The sequence below is a fragment of the Mugil cephalus genome, chromosome 12 (genome assembly GCF_022458985.1).
Source record: "Mugil cephalus isolate CIBA_MC_2020 chromosome 12, CIBA_Mcephalus_1.1, whole genome shotgun sequence".
Classification (NCBI taxonomy): Eukaryota; Metazoa; Chordata; class Actinopteri; order Mugiliformes; family Mugilidae; genus Mugil; species Mugil cephalus.
Genome location: NC_061781.1, coordinates 21241332 through 21257461, shown reverse-complemented (window position 1 = coordinate 21257461; position 16130 = coordinate 21241332). Strand labels below are relative to the sequence as shown.

General features: G+C 39.4%; 1 protein-coding gene across 3 annotated transcripts; it reads left to right on the top strand.

Moving 5' to 3' along the window:
- Positions 1-1988: 1988 nt before the first annotated feature.
- On the top strand, positions 1989-15881 carry creb1b (cAMP responsive element binding protein 1b). 3 transcript variants are annotated; one of them, XM_047601619.1, is made up of 8 exons: positions 1989-2130; positions 6931-7043; positions 7205-7351; positions 7454-7554; positions 7846-8000; positions 8883-9068; positions 9169-9322; positions 10504-15881. In XM_047601619.1, exons 2-8 carry the CDS (start codon positions 6939-6941, stop codon positions 10646-10648), a joined length of 993 nt encoding a protein of 330 aa, XP_047457575.1. In that variant the 5' UTR covers positions 1989-2130; positions 6931-6938; the 3' UTR covers positions 10649-15881. The 3 variants fall into 3 exon arrangements, with proteins under 3 accessions (XP_047457575.1, XP_047457574.1, XP_047457573.1); XM_047601618.1 differs by having other exon boundaries at positions 6931-7094; XM_047601617.1 differs by having other exon boundaries at positions 7205-7554.
- The last annotated feature ends 249 nt before the right edge of the window (positions 15882-16130 follow it).

Sequence of the window (16130 nt, the reverse complement as noted above, 5' to 3'; positions counted from 1 at the left end):
CCAAGTCCCACGTCTGAAGCAATAAAGCTCTGACATCCTCATTAGCATATAGATGCATGCGTGAAATAATCCTTGCCATTAGGTTTTTAAGTACTTAAACATGCCTTTTGGTTTATGTCTTCGCAACTTTTAATAATATTTCTCACTTGGAAGGTTTTTCAGTATTCAGGAAAAACCTGCAGCCCTCCCTACAGCTGGTCTCATGCTCCCCTCTTGTGGTTAACGTGAGAATGGCTGCAACAAAATGGACCCTTTTTGCAGGGACTGTATTCGTTGAGGAAAGTAAGGCAGGCCTCATCCTCACAACTTTCTATAGAAGGCTGGTGGAGAGTGATAAACTGTGGATCTGAAATCAAGATTGATTGACTGCACAGAACTTTTGTCAGCCCTGGTTGATTTAAATGTTCTCTATAAATGACTTAAATCATTTATGCATTTAACTCTTTTATCTAAATCTGCACAGGTTCTAGAGAGAAAAGCCATTTTAAACCATCTGCATTACAGCTGCATGTATGTCAACATTACAATGAAACTTGATTTGATTTGAGCACTTTTAATTGATAAACCATGATAGTTGACCCACTTCTGGTGAGGTGTTTTGCACTGTCATGTCAAAGCAAGAAGTTTCCAAAGATACAACATGATGACAAGAGTGTGAACGTGAACGTGAGCGTGAATCCACACTGATGGATCTGACCCGTCACCTCTGTCATCAAGGACGAGCTCGGGTACGTCACTTAAGGACAAATTTGAGAAGCACTACTTTAACATTTTCATTTTCTTGTCACACGTGGTTCATTTTGTTGCAGAGCAGGTATTCAGGAGTAATGAAGTACTTCTGCATTGTCATGCTGGTACTTTGGGCGAACTCCGTATTTCAGTCCTAAACTACACTACTGGTCAAAACTTTAGTCCAAGCTAAACCAGAACTATCTCAGGATAAAACAAGATGGGAAGCTTGAAAATGTGGAGTGGACCATGGCCCAGTCTCTAGACTTTAACCCCATGGAGCTGGTTTGTGATGAACTGGACAGAAGAGTGAAAGCAAAGCTCCCTACAAACAAGTGCCACACATTTCTGGGAACTTCTGCAGCATAAGTGGGAAGAAAAATATTTGATTTATTTGGTCATTTCAGAGTAAAATGAGACATTAAACTGTATGCATTTCAACAAAAAAAGAAATAAATATTGGATTGGTATAAAACTTTTGACCAGTTGTTATATGTGCAGGAGCAGGGTCACACTTTGTTGTTTTCTTTTTAATCTGCCTTTAATTTTCCAGAAGATACATCTGGACAAATAAGGGCTCTGAGATTCGCCTGCAAGACAATTTCCTGATGTAATCTAGTCACAGAAAAAGTTTACATTTCTGGTTATGAGATAAGTGATTTATCTTGTAAAGCAGAAAATCAAGAATAGAGGTCTTATTCATCTCTGAAAGCAGCAGCCAAAATGCAGAACTGCAAAGGCCTGGGAGTAGGACTTTTCAAGGCATCACATAGAGAGAAGTCTATGCTCTGTTAGATAATATGTGTTCACATCAGTTTGATTCCGTAATAATATTTAAAAGTTCCCTTAAAAAAAATCACCATCTCCGCAGAAGAGTTGATGGAGATTACACAGACCTCATCATGAGATGTTTTACGGGACTATATTTCACATTTCCTGCTTGACTTTATTCATTTATAGAGCATTATATTCAAGTACTGATAAAAAAAAGATTATATATGTATATTATGTGACAGATGAACAAAACGACCCTTATATTCTAGTTAATATGCCAGCCTTTATGAGCACACATTTAGAGAACAGATTATTTTTGGTCTTTTATATAATTTATTAAACTACATATAAACCGCTTATTGTCTCATTTTGTCATTTTGCCAAACGCTTCACGGGGCAGGAGGGGGTCGTAAGGATCCGCTTCCCCTCGGTATTTTCCGGGCTTTTCCGGCCGCCGCTCGTTCGCGTTCGGCCGGTGTCGCCATCTGCTTTCTCGTCCTTCTCCAATCTCCGTGTTGTTGTTCCCGGTGACGCGGCGGAGGTGTAGCCTGACGCGGGCTCTTACGTGTCGGCCAGAATAAAAGTGGAGCTCCGGAGGCCCGGGAGTGACGAGGGGAGTCTGTACCGGTAAGGAGGATGCGGTGTCCGGGGCTCAGAGAGACGATACGCGGCCGTAGAAAGTGTCGGTCTGGTCGGGTTCGGCCCGAAGGAAACAAAGAGATCATGGCGCCGCGGTGTGTTTGTAGCAGGATGGAGGGAGGGGAGGCTGCGGCTGTTTGCGGAGAAACACGGGCAAATGTGCGGCTTTGACGCTGAGCCATGAGGGGCAGTTTGCGCGTTAACACACCGGGGCTTTAGCCTTGTTAATAAGCCCAGATGTCAAACGGTGCTTTTACAGACAAGATAATCATGCGTAAAATTTGCGCTGTTTTCCCCCGTAAAGGCGCACCTATAGCACCATGTCTATAGATATATATATTCCATTCATCACTGTAACTTTCACGACTTAATTCAGATTTCTTTATCAGCTAATGTCAACGCAGCCTCGTGGTTATTATCTATTAATATGTGAATAGTGGGGGGTTGTTGCAGGCCGTGGGGTTTGGTTGAAAACTGAACTCGGGCCTGTGGAGTTTACGCACAAACCGACGATGTGTTTGGGGAGTTTTAATCGTGGTTTCATCTTCTGGGATGTGACCGCGTTGAGGGGGGCGTTGCCCGGCCATGTGGCTCCGCTGTCACACACACACACACACACGAACACACACAGGGAGAGGGCGTCTGAGTGATATTTGAAAAGCAGAGGGAGAAATGCGTAAAGCCAATCATGCTGCTGGAGAGAAGCTACGCACAGTGTGAGATCACGGAGTGAACGACACGTCCCGGATCAACAGTCAGAGCCTCGTGCTGAATTAAAACTCAAAGAAGTCCAGTTACTAAAATTTCTTCCCAGGCAAGGTCCGAATATTATAATGTCGCTCGATACAGTGCGTCCTCATGCAAATAAAATCAACCACTGTACGTGTATTTATATATCTTTTCTTCTGGGAATATACTTTTAATAAACCAGTAAGTCTGAACTTGTGTGGCACTCCAGTGGAAATACTATAGTTGTCTTTATACATTTTAAGTAACAGACATCTGAGACTGAATAAAATAAATAAATAAGAAGTGCAACTTTGAGCAGCCTGAACTTCACCTTACACTCGTTTTATTATCATTAGGTGATAAACATCACAGATGCCGTCACAGAACAAAATGTCAAAGCACCGCTTAGAAAAAAAAACACAGAATAAATAACCAAGGTGTGTGATTGTGTGAACTCTGAGCCTTTTGTTCAAATATAGTAAAATTATTAGAATTAGAATTGAAAAACTTTTATTTTATTTCAACAATGGGGAAATTGCAGTTTGCAACATCATAAAAAAAGAAAAATAACAAGAGTAAAGAGAAACTGAAACTGCATAAAAGATAAAATAGAATAAAAAATATATGAGTATCTTCATATATACAAAAAGTGTTAAATTGCACAAATAATGATTGTTGGATATGGCACAAATATAAACGTGCAGAGCTTTTGAGCTGCTCCCTTTCTCCTCTCTCCTTTTCTCCTCTCCTGCCTCCCTTTTTAGCCTCCTTTCCTAGTGAGATAAATGGGCAAGTAAGAGAGTGGCTGGATCCCCTGGAACCTGAATAACAGCTAAGATGGTCAGAAGAGGAGAAGATTCCCCGTGTTATTTTGGTTCAATTAAATCTGTCTTGTATTTATTCGAGGTCCAAAAATTCAAGCTATGAGATGACCAAATGTCCCACATTTCTGGGACATTCCCTGTTTTGGATGACCTGTCCCCTGGCTACAAATGTCCCCAATTTTAGCTTTTTATGAATGAGAAAAAAAAGTTGCGCCTAGACTACAATTATTACAGCAGCTGGTCATGCTACTATTGACGTTACAGACATAGCAGTTTAAATATGTTTAAATATGAATAAATATGTCAAAATAAATTATATATAATATAATATTTACTCATCATCACAGTAAAATAGTCCATCCTTAGTCAATCTGCTGCTTTAATTCTTCTCTGATCCAGTAGAAAATGTTGTGAACACAAAACTCGCTGTAATAGTCTGAATCCTGACGCTCTGGTGCGCTGTGTTAAGATGCTACAGTGTTAAGGTTTTCAGTCTCTTCTCATCGACATATTTACATAAAGGGCGTCATCGATCGAGTTAACGTACACAGCGCTCAATCCAACATCCTCCCAGAAGAACACTTTAATTAACTTAAAAACAAAGTCAAATATTTATGTCTTCTCTTTAGAAGACTTCCCGGGTTGTTCTTAACAGAGGAAGCCACATGTTTGCTGGTTTATTATTGCAATTTTTCCAGTCACTCAAAAGCAACCGGCTGCACTATTGATAAACCCTTTAGAATAGGAATCTCTTCTAAACTAAGGAGCCAGTTTGAGTATCAAAACTGACTTAATTCTGGTGCAGTAGAACAGAGAATGTTGTAATTCCTTTTGGTTGCACAGATGAAATTAGACCCATGATTGACCTCTTTCCCACATCCTGTATCAAGTGTCATTAATGGGAAATAAACCGTGCAGAAAAAGCTGTACTTGTCCAGAATACTAGAGCCAGAGATCAGATAATTGCATTACAAGTGCATTATTGTTACCAAAATGCAGCAAAAGTAACATAAATCCATTAAACGAGTGCGTTTCCACTCGAGCTCTCACTGTAAAAACCGTTCTGCACACACAGTGCTGTCAGTTTAACACTGTGAGCGGCACCCGGCCCAGGTTAGGAATGAAGAAACTAACATTATCATTTGTTAACGTGTTTGTAGAGCTCCGCTAACGACAGATGCAGCTGTTCTCACGCAACGATTCCGGATGTGAACATCATAATTACACGTTGTTCATGTAAATTGAGCAGCTGAAAGTCTCATCTTGGATTCTGTGTACAGATGTGGATGTCTGTCAGTGAGCTGTGTGTGTGTGTGTGTGTGTGTGTTGCTCTGTTTGCGCGTCGGCTTTTCGTCGTCCCTGTTCAGTTGGAAAACAAATGTCACCATGTGCTGCAGAACCTCTTCTTGCTGGAGGGCGTACGTACTGGTGTCCTCCTTTTCTTGCACAAACAGATCATCCAAACAAACCAGTGAACACTTTATCACCACCACCACACCTTATTTTGGGCTTCAGGGTGCGTTCGTCTGCTGTGTATTCAGCGTTAATACCTGTAAGTACAATGCAGCCTCCGGAGTGGTTGCATTCAAACTAATATCCCCCTAATAATCTGAATCATTGATCAGTCAGTCCAGTGCATAAGTACGAGAACTAATCGCACTTATCGCACGCGATAAGTCACAGATTTAAAAGGCCCTGAACATCTGGTTTGAAATAGACCTGTGAATATTTGGACCTGAACTTTTCCAAGCAGAGAGAGAAGGGGTAATTGTCCAAAAATCAACAGCTGGAAACTCAGGACGTGTCACTTTTCCAGCACTTTGTATTTCACACCGTCACACGTTGACTCATGTGATAATTATGATGCTTCACTGAATCAGAGCTGGTAAAGAGACAGTCTGAACCCACCTTAGCATTAATCAGAACTGTAGGACATTACAGCAAGATCTTCCTTTAGATCAGAGGGGAATAAGTCAGATTACTGTATAAGGAAGTGGGACTGTTACTCACAGTTTAGGCTTCTGTGTAAAGTTGACGCAGAGGCTACAGTTGCTGTGTTTCCATGACTTCTGGAAATAACAAAACAAAATACCGCAATAAAAAACTGGTTGTGAAAGCTTATCACAAAAGTGTAATGGAAACAGTTTTTGGCATTTCCCCATCAGCAGAGAATATCAGAGTTACAGCTCATTCGTATTTGCAACTGCAATTGTACTTTATAGAAATTTCAGAAATATCACCTTTATTCTGCAAAAAACTGTAACTGAAACGCAGCTAGTTTCTTTTAATCTGGTCCACATCTGTTCCCTTGAACCCTTCCAAAGTGGTTATTACTGTAACCATGGCCACAGATTTCTCCTGGACATGCATACATGTAGTTTAAGTGTCTAAACCTAATCAACCTCTAGAAAATAGTTTTATTTTTGCAACTGCTTTTGACGGCCCTGAAAAAAGAAGCTTAAACAGACACCTATGCAGAACCTACATAGAGCCACAGTGACGCAGAACGCAAGAGCTGTGATTGGTCCACTGGGTAATAGCATGTTTCCACTCATACAGTATTTCCAGCAGCTTTTCTATCTCCCCAATTTTCAAATTGATTGTTGTGGACCAAAAAAGAATCTGTAAGGTTAGGAGAGGATGTTTGGAGATACACCTTTAGTGAAGCAGGAAGTAAAAAGTGAAGCAAGAAGTAGAAACAAAAATTTTATATTAATTAATTAAAACGACACAGTGCCATCTAGTGTTTGGGTGGTGTTTTTACACAGCTAGTGGTAGAAGTATATATGTCCAGAGTTGGCCAGGTGCGTAGGTTACTTCATCTAAGTCTGGCAGTACTCTAAAAGCACCTTTAAAGTTGATTTACTCTGCATACAGAACATTTAACTTCTAGTTTGGTACTTTTAATTACCAGTTACCCAGAATAGTACATTTATTAAAGGTAGCTGATAAACAACCTCATAGAAATCACCATAGAACAACATTGAGAGACTGTTAAGAAAAGTTCTTGGAATAAATTAAGAACCATTTGTTTTATTTAGATATTTAATATTTTGTTACTCTTTAGAAAAGGCTTTGAAGGTTTCATTTGGAATATAACTTTTCTTAAGGGTCGTGCGTTGGTTTGACTTTTTCTCATGGCGTCAAATGAACTAAAGAGGATCCTGATCACGCAGATGTTGTGTCTCCAGCCGTACTAAAGTTAAATCACGACACCTTCTCTTCTAATTCTCAGCTCAACCAATGAAGATGGAGTCAGCAACCGAGGCTCAGCAGGGGGCGGAGACTGCTGTGACGGAGACAGAGAGTCAGCAGATTACCCAGGCACAGATCGCTACTTTGGCCCAGGTGACACATGATGTTGACACTTTTACCCAGTACCATCTATACCCAGCTCAGGTTTGGAATAATTAACAAAATAAGGAAAGAAGAAGAAAAAAAAAACGTGTTAATGTCATTTTATACCGACGCGTGGCAGACGGAGCAGTGATATCTCTTCTGAATTTTAGGTATCCATGACAACAGGGCACGCCTCAGCGACGGGTCCCACGGTAACGCTGGTACAGCTTCCCAACGGACAGACGGTTCAGGTGCACGGCGTCATCCAGGCTGCTCAGCCGTCTGTCATCCAGTCCCCACAGGTCCAGGCAGTGCAGGTGAAACACACACACTCGCAACACATACACTCACTTCCAGCGTTTGGTGCGTCTATTGTTCGGGCACAAAATAAAGTCAAATGTTTGATTGTTCTGTTCCAGATTTCCACCATAGCAGAAAGCGAAGATTCACAGGAGTCAGTAGACAGCGTGACCGACACTCAGAAGCGCAGGGAGATACTTTCACGACGCCCCTCGTACAGGTAATCAGCGTGGAAGGCTGCCAAGAAAATCAGGGTAGCCCATTAGTAAATGAAAAAGGTGAGGTGGGACAACACAGTCATGTCATTCTAGGCCACACATGTGAGTTTATTAATGATATTTTACACAAGGCCCAGTATTTTTATACTCATTTACATTGAATCTAATCTGATGTCTGACAATGAGGATTTGCTAAATGTGATCTTTGTCTCCTGTGACAAACCTCAGCTCATGAAATTATTGTAACCCACTGAGGTTTATTCAGTAAATCTCACGGTCACTCGTCCCAACAGGAAAATCTTGAATGACCTTTCGTCCGACGCACCGGCTGTTCCTCGTATCGAGGAGGAAAAGGCTGAGGAGGACTCGTCTGCCGCCGCCGCCACGCCCGCCATCACCACCGTTACCGTCCCGACACCCATCTACCAGACCAGCAGTGGACAATACAGTACGTGATAGCTGGCTCAGTGGAGGCTACAGGTTTATCTAATTCCAGGGTTTCCACAGAGTCTTAAAAAAGTCTGAAATGTCATAATCCCAATTTAAGGCCTTAAAAAGTCTTAAATACAAGCATATTTTGCATTATATGTCTTAAATTACATTTGGTCAAGTCTTTTTTATTTTGAAAGTAATTCTGGGTCTTTTATATTCCTTATTTCTTTGTACTTTGTGTAGGTCTTACATTTAACCCATAATGGTCTTTAAAAAAGTCTTAAAATTCACTTGTTGAAACCTGCAGAGACCCTGAATTCAAACATTTAGTCTTGTTAACTTCATTTGTTTCATTTATCAATCCTGGTTGAATGCTGTAGTGCTAAAAAGCTCTAAAAACACAGTCATATGAGATTTTATTCCCTACTTTCCTGACTTTTTATTTTGCTGATGTGGACAAATCCTCCTGTATTACTTACTTACTTACTTAAAACAAAGAGAACATGTAGGACATGTAGGATACGTGCTTTAAAAGATAGTTGAAAGTCATTTTGTGTGACAAGCTTGTAAGTAAAGCGAGACAAATAAGAGCTAAAGGAGAGATATAATTCTCAGGTGTCAGTAGAGACCATTTCGGTTTGGTTTACTGACAACAGTGAATATTGTAAATATATTGGTAAAAATAGGATTAAACAGGCAACGATAAAAACATAACAATATATTATATGTAATATTTTTATTATTAACATTATAACCAGGAGGATCCAAAGCACAAAATAATAAATGTCCATACCGTGATTTGAATTAAACTAATTCCTAACATTTTTCCTTCATTATTTCTCTTATTCTTCTTCCCTTTTCACCTCATTGCCATTTGTCCATCTCACCAAACACATAGTTGCAATCACACAAGGTGGGGCCATCCAGCTGGCTAACAACGGTACAGATGGAGTCCAGGGCCTTCAGACTCTGACCATGACCAATGCAGCTGCAGCCGCCCAGCCTGGAGCCACCATCCTGCAGTACGCACAGACCAGCGACGGCCAGCAGATACTGGTCCCCAGTAACCAGGTGGTGGTCCAAGGTGAGAAGATGGGATTATTGTCTTTGAGTGAGTGAAGCATGGATCAAGGTTATTAATACATCAATTTTAACATCTATTTGTGACAACTTTTCTTACTTAGCTACCTCTGGTGACGTCCAGGCCTATCAGATCCGAGCGGCCCCGGCCAGCACCATCGCCCCTGGAGTAGTCATGGCCTCTTCACCCGCCCTCCCGACCCAGGGGGCCACCGAGGAGGTCACCAGAAAACGTGAGGTTCGCCTCATGAAGAACAGGTATGAACAAAGTAGAGTGTATATTAGAGATTGACCGATATGGATGTTTTAGGGCAGATACCGTTTTTTTTTTTTCACATCAGCCTTGGCTGATGGCCGATACAGTACTGCTTTTTCTCCCTCCATTTAAATGATAAAAATGGCGTAATTTCACCAAAAACAAACATTTATTGGTCTCAAAGATTATTTAACAGCATGCAAATACATACAAAATAAACACGTAAAAAGAGGTGGAGCACAAGCATTTTCCAGCTTCCAGCTGCAATACACACTTGGCTAGTGGGGGAGGGGCAATGTATGGGCTGCACAGGGCTGACTGTGGATAAAAATACACTACCGGTCAAAAGTTTTAGAACACGCAGTATCCCCTGGTATAGTTGTTAGGACTTCATACAGCATGGCAGTGATCCAAAACTTTAGTTCAAGCTCTATTAGAACTACCTCAGGATAAAAACAAGATGGAAACCTTGGAAACATGGAGTGGATCATGGCCCAGTCTCTAGACTTTAACCCCATGGAGCTGGTTTGTGATGAACTGGACAGAAGAGTGAAAGCAAATTACCCAACAGGTGACACACATTTCTAGGAACGTCTGCAGCAAAGTTGGGAAGAACTCTCTGTAAAATATTTGATTTCCATTTTAGAAAGAAAGAATGTCACAAGTGTGTTCACGTGTTAAATCAGCCAAAAGTGGTTACTGTGATGAGTTGAAAGTTTAAAATATATTTTGGGTTAAATATTGATTACATGATTTTTTTCTTGGTCTTAAAAAAAGAAAGAAATATTGGAGTGTTCTAAAACTTTTGACTGATAGTGTATTTGTGTGTATCACCGAATGCACCAATGTATCGGCCCATGCCGATACCAGTAAAAAGTCCAAATATCGGCCCAATATTACGACCGGCTGATATATCGGTCGATCTGTAGTGTACATGTTTAACATCAAATATACCTGCTGTCATCATCATTTTCACTTAATGATAAACCAGTCTGAAACATTGGAGAGGAAGTTTGATGTCAGACAAAAATTAATCAGGAGCCTCTGATTATTACAGTTAAATCTTTGCTTTAATTAATATTCATGCATCCAACAGCCGACATGGAAAAGTCCCAAATCCGCACGATAAATCCAATTGTGAGAAAGAAACAAAACCCCAAGTTGTGTCTGATCCTTCCTACAGAGAGGCAGCCCGTGAATGTCGCAGGAAGAAGAAGGAGTATGTTAAGTGTCTGGAGAACCGAGTGGCCGTCCTGGAGAACCAAAACAAGACACTAATTGAAGAACTTAAAGCCCTTAAAGACCTTTACTGCCATAAATCTGAGTAGTTCCTCTTCTGAACGTCAAACGGGGCCAAGTAGCATTTCAGTTTCTTTCAAATACTGCGACTGTTTTATTCTGCCTTTATTTTTTCTTCTTTTTGTTGTCACCCAATCTAACTCTGCTTAGATGACCTTATTCAGTAGGCTGTCGGGATGTTGAATTTAAAATGCACAAAGTTGTGTAATCCCACCCAGGTTTGATGATAAACATTGGGGAACTGAAACGTCATGGTTTAAAACAATCATTACAATGGTACAGTCAGCTGGTGACAGCACTTAATGTGATAAATGCGTCACACGCCTTCATCTGAAAGCCTGTGTCTTGTTGTTATGGTTTTGGCAAACATCCTTGTAAGTTAACTTCTCATTGTGGTCATGGTTGAGATGCTTCAAAAAGCACCACAGCTGAGTAACTCAGAGGAGACACTTGCTGCATTTCCATTAACCCTAGAAATGTGCAAAACCTAAATGTTGCAATAAAAAAACTGGTGATGGAAACGCCAACATTTCGAAAAAAACCTCTCAAATATCTCTAAAACATTTTTGCACTCTCATGAGGTGGTTTTTCAGATGTATCGATATAACAATGCGTTGCAAAAGTGCGGTAGAAGCACTTTTTCTTTTGCAATTCCCTGTCACCCCTGAGATGATGCATGGGGTCATGTGACCAGTTCATTTGAAGGCCATCCTCCCCAAAGTAAAGTCTCGCTCGATGAGAATTTAAGAGAATTGCCAAGAGCTCATTGGCAACCTTTTAATGGAAACACGTACAAAGCGCAATTGAGCTTTGTCGAAATTTCTAAGCTAGCTAAAATTACATAACTGGTCCAATAGAAGAAGACCAGTTTGGTGTCTGTCTTGCAGCCTTTTATTTCACAACTTCTCTCCAACAACTAATAACTACTCTGAGATGTTTTATTATCTGTCCTTTTGGTCGGTCTTTTACTCTTGGCTTCCTCCATTAACATCCAGTTCAGTCTCTTTACACAGCTATCACCTGTTTATATCTAACTGAAGACCTCCCAGTATTATAAAGCGTTACGCACTTCTTCTGGCAGAACATACCCGATTACCAACCAATGTTCAGAGCACAGAAAAGAGACACTACTATCCCTTCAACAAGCATCGTTAAAATAGTTTTGAATCTTTTATTGTAAAAGATATGGCGAACTTCCAGGCCAACTCGCAGATTCCAATGCCAAAGAAACAATTTCTCATTATAAAATAAGCAAAGCGTGAAGACTTTCAGCTCCTTTTGAATCTGTCTTTGAATGAGCACAAAGTCAATCTTCACAAATTCATAAAACAACTTAAGTTAAGAAGTCAGCGATTCTTTTTGTGAGCTATAACTGTTTCAAACAGTCATGAACAGTGTTGTCTGAGTCAGACTGTCAACATTTAACTGAGGCAAAATCAACATTACGCAAACACATGAACACCATCCACTGGCATCTGTGAATTTTTTATTATCTGCCAATAGACTGAAGGTGGTCGACCAGGGGATTATGAACCAACATCGATGTAATACAGCATTCACATAGTTGAGAGTTCTTTAGTGAAGTGTTTTAGTTGTTCAGCTGTTGAAAAGGCGCTTAAAAAAAGAGTGTTTGTGTTTACTATTACTGTATATGTAAGCAATAATGCCCCATCAAGTTGGCCTTGGTATCACTACACTATATCATTATTGTTGTCATGGTTACCTGTGGTTTCATTAACATTGTGCTCTGGTTTACAACAGTTAAAGTTGTTCTAATATAAGGTGAGTGTATGGATGGCTGGTGAATGGTGGTTACATTTAACTGTTAAACAGTTTTCTTTGGCCAAAACTGTGACAACAAGATGCAACTTATAAAACTGTTAGTTTTCTTTAACATAAATGTGATACATTGATTGTGATGTTTTAGCCTGTTAATTTGGTGCACTTTGCGGTACATTTTACTAGTACATAAGACAAGCTCAGTGGGTTGCAGTTAAAGGCTTGATCCACATCCCGACCCAACAAATTAGGCACAAACAAGTTTTATATTTTTTTGTTGTTGTTGTTTAAAAAGATGCTATCGACTGCCGATCATGGATTAAGTGGAGAAGTTGTAGTGGGTTGTCACACCTTTCCATTGAATCATATTGTTTTTTTACTTCTACATGACTGATGGTTATCAGAGCTGCTATTACACTGATATTGTTAGCAGGCTGAGACATGACTTTAAACGTTTGTTTTTACAACCTGGACTCCTTTTTTTTAATATATATATATATTTTATCATTTTATGTCACTATTTACTTACTTATTTAAACATTTTGCTCACCAGTTTTATATAAACCTATTACATTTAATTGGAAAAGAAAGAAAAAATAATACTTTCACCTTTGACTGATGACTTATAACTGTTCTGTACACAAATAGTAATTCAAAGGGCATTTATTATATATGGACTAATTATGTTTATGCTTCTGCGTCAATTTAACCAGACTTGGCTACGTTCATAGATCATGGTGTCTAGTCCCGTTGGGATTTAAACTGCACTTAAAGGCTCAATTAATGTACTGCAGGACATCGACACTGTAACCTACGCACGTAGTCTATGACGCTGTGAGATGTTTATATTTTGCGCTCGTCAATCTGTAACAACACCACCCAAACGCTAGTTGGCGCTATGTCTATTTTGGCATTTGGGTTAATATTCTGTTTCCTGCTTCACATTCAGTAATGGAGACTGAACCTTTCACTGAAATTTTGCCCAAGTGGAATCATACGAATGCTTGTACCTTCGAACCTCCTCGGTCAGTCTTTTTTCAGTGATTCAAAACAATCAATTTAAAAATTGCTGAGATGGAGAAGCAGCTGTAAATAATAAAGCGTAAACATGCTACTACCGAGTGGCCCAATCTTGCGGCATTGCGGGAATGCAGGCCCCGCCCATTTCTGGGGAGGTGCACGCCAGGCTGTTGCATTAGGGTCTGTGCAAGGTCTGGGTTGTCGCCATAGCTACGCCATCAAATTGAGGCAGAAGCATTTAAACCGTCTGGTAGTGAGTTAAAATTAAGTATGCAACAGATTAGCATCTGAGGGGATAAAAATAAGGTCCAGGTTGTACAGAAACTTATGTCCAGCACCAGAGATGCAGATGTCACATCAAACATTTCTCAGTTGGTCATTAAACACAGTTGTTTCATGATGTTAGATTTTTCAGCGTTGTAAAATGTTTTTTGTTTTTGCAAAATGGCGGCAAAATATTGTTAACCTAATAGCGTAATTGCCTAAGTCATATTTGAAAACAAGAAAAACACAATTTTTAGCAAGCACATTGGTATTTTTTATTTTTATTGTAACAGTAAGTCAGAAAATGACTTGGGCAATTATGCTATTAGGCTAACGACATGGATCGTGACAAAATGTGAGATTGTGGAGCCCTTTTGTAGCAGATTCTTTGAAAAAAGAAAAAAAGACAATAACTACTGCTACGAAAGTGTAAAACTAATTATCCACAAAAGTGAAAAGAGAATACTGTTGTGGGACTGTGTGTGGTTTTTGAGGAGATATGTGTACGTACTCGTCAGTTTATTTTTATATATATATATTACTGTATATAGACTCTACAGCATGTGTAGACCTCATGTATTTCTGTTTGTTTGATATGAAAAATGTTCCTATGGCTTGTATGAAACCAACTTTGCATATTTGTAACATACGTCGGTGTATAATTGAAAGCAATGTATGTGTGTGTGTATTCATGTAATCCGCCGGGCCTACCGTCGTCATGGCAGCTAGTGTAAGAGGAAAAAAAGGCCTTTTTTGTGGGGGGGGGGTGCTATATTTTGGAGTGCTGTAATCTGCTGATGGATCAGTGTTGGGGAGAGCGAGCCTTTTTGAGAGCAGTTGGGGTCCACAACATGTATCATTTTTTATCTTTCTTTTCTCATAGTGTTTTATCATGAAATGATAAAAAAAAAGGCTCCACCAGTACCTGTTTTTTTTTTGTTTTTTTTTCCAAGTCATACAATGAAAGCACAACTTTCTTTCCACTGGAGCCAATCTTAGTGTTTATTTTATTGTACTTTATACAGCATTTATTTTAAAGTTTTCCCATTTATGTTGGATCCAGTGGGAAGATTCATACCTGTAAATCTGTCTTCAACTAGAAACCGGTGTGAACGGTTTCTGAACACTAAGTGCGTTATTATTTAGGGAGGTTAAAGATGCAGTCTGTGGATGCATTTTAGTTTGACACAATTATGTCCTGTTAGCACATAAGTAATGATGTTGACCTTTAAAATGGAGGGTTTGTTTGTTTATAGCTTCGTCTGGAGATTAACCTTTCTCAGAAGCTAATGAATGGGCTTTCAGTTAACGTTCATTTGACTTTAAGTCATTACTGTGCTGATTTAAAGTCAATCATTACTAAGTTTTAAAGCCTCTGGGATTAGCTGAGAAAAAAATTTACTGGATGTACTTTATCTGCCCCTGTCTTGCTGTTCTCTTGTGTCACAGTGTTGTTCAGAGGAATTTGTGTAGAGATATGACATTTCAGGAGATATGTGAAGTCTGAGTGCAAAGGGTCGTAGGATGGAGGATAATTCATTAGTACTAGCAGTTCTAATGGTGTGTGTAGGGATTGGTAGCACAATGTCTTGATGCTGCTGTCATTATGATATTTAAGATGAAGAAGTGTGTTCTGAAAAAAGGAATGATTTCCACCCCTTGTAATTCACACATCCAGTGATGGTGCTAAGAAAAAAAAAAGACTAGTAATAATAATCTTTTTATCAATTGGATATAGTGAACTCGACTGTGTGATGTGATTACGCAATATCTTTCCAGCAACACCGACAGTGTTGTTTTAATTTCTGTGCCGGAAGAGTTTCCTTTTTGTACCCACGGGCCTCATTTTTTTTGCATGTGTCATGTTGATATCAATGTGTGTAAAAGTATAAATAGAGAGAGAGTTTCTAGAACAGTAATAATGACATTTTTCTAACTTTTAATGTGATCGGTTTGTATATTGCCACTTTTACAGATTATCAATTTAAAAATGCTATTCATTGTATAGTATCTTTGTCACATTATAAAACTACACCAGCCCATTATTTCAAAGTGCTGTTAACCTGACATTACATCGCTCTTTTGTAAACACTTGCTATGTTACAATAAAATACTCTGGATGATTGTTATGAATTTTATTGTTAATCGCTTATATATACATATATCTATAAACATTCAAGTTATGATTTATACATTGATGAACTTTTTATTCTGGCTGACTGCATGGCGTTAGCTGTTCTATTTGCCAGTGACATTTTAGCGTCGCATTTGACCAAACAGAGACATGTTTTTGTCAAACATCTTACTCACTGGAGGTTTTTTGTTGAATTACAACATGTGCACATTTATTCTGAATGGCTGGGTTATAATACTCTCACATTAATAAACTAAAACCTTACCTTAAATATCTTGGGCTGGGTACATTTTTATCCCATATTATCCCGTGAG

Bases quoted from the DNA above. Each gene is read 5' to 3' on its own strand.
- creb1b (XM_047601617.1), top strand. From the start codon at position 6,939: ATGAAGATGGAGTCAGCAACCGAGGCTCAGCAGGGGGCGGAGACTGCT. The intron at 9,069-9,168 runs GTGAGAAGATGG...TTTCTTACTTAG, and splicing joins TAACCAGGTGGTGGTCCAAG to CTACCTCTGGTGACGTCCAG. The intron at 9,323-10,503 runs GTATGAACAAAG...TCCTTCCTACAG, and splicing joins GTTCGCCTCATGAAGAACAG to AGAGGCAGCCCGTGAATGTC.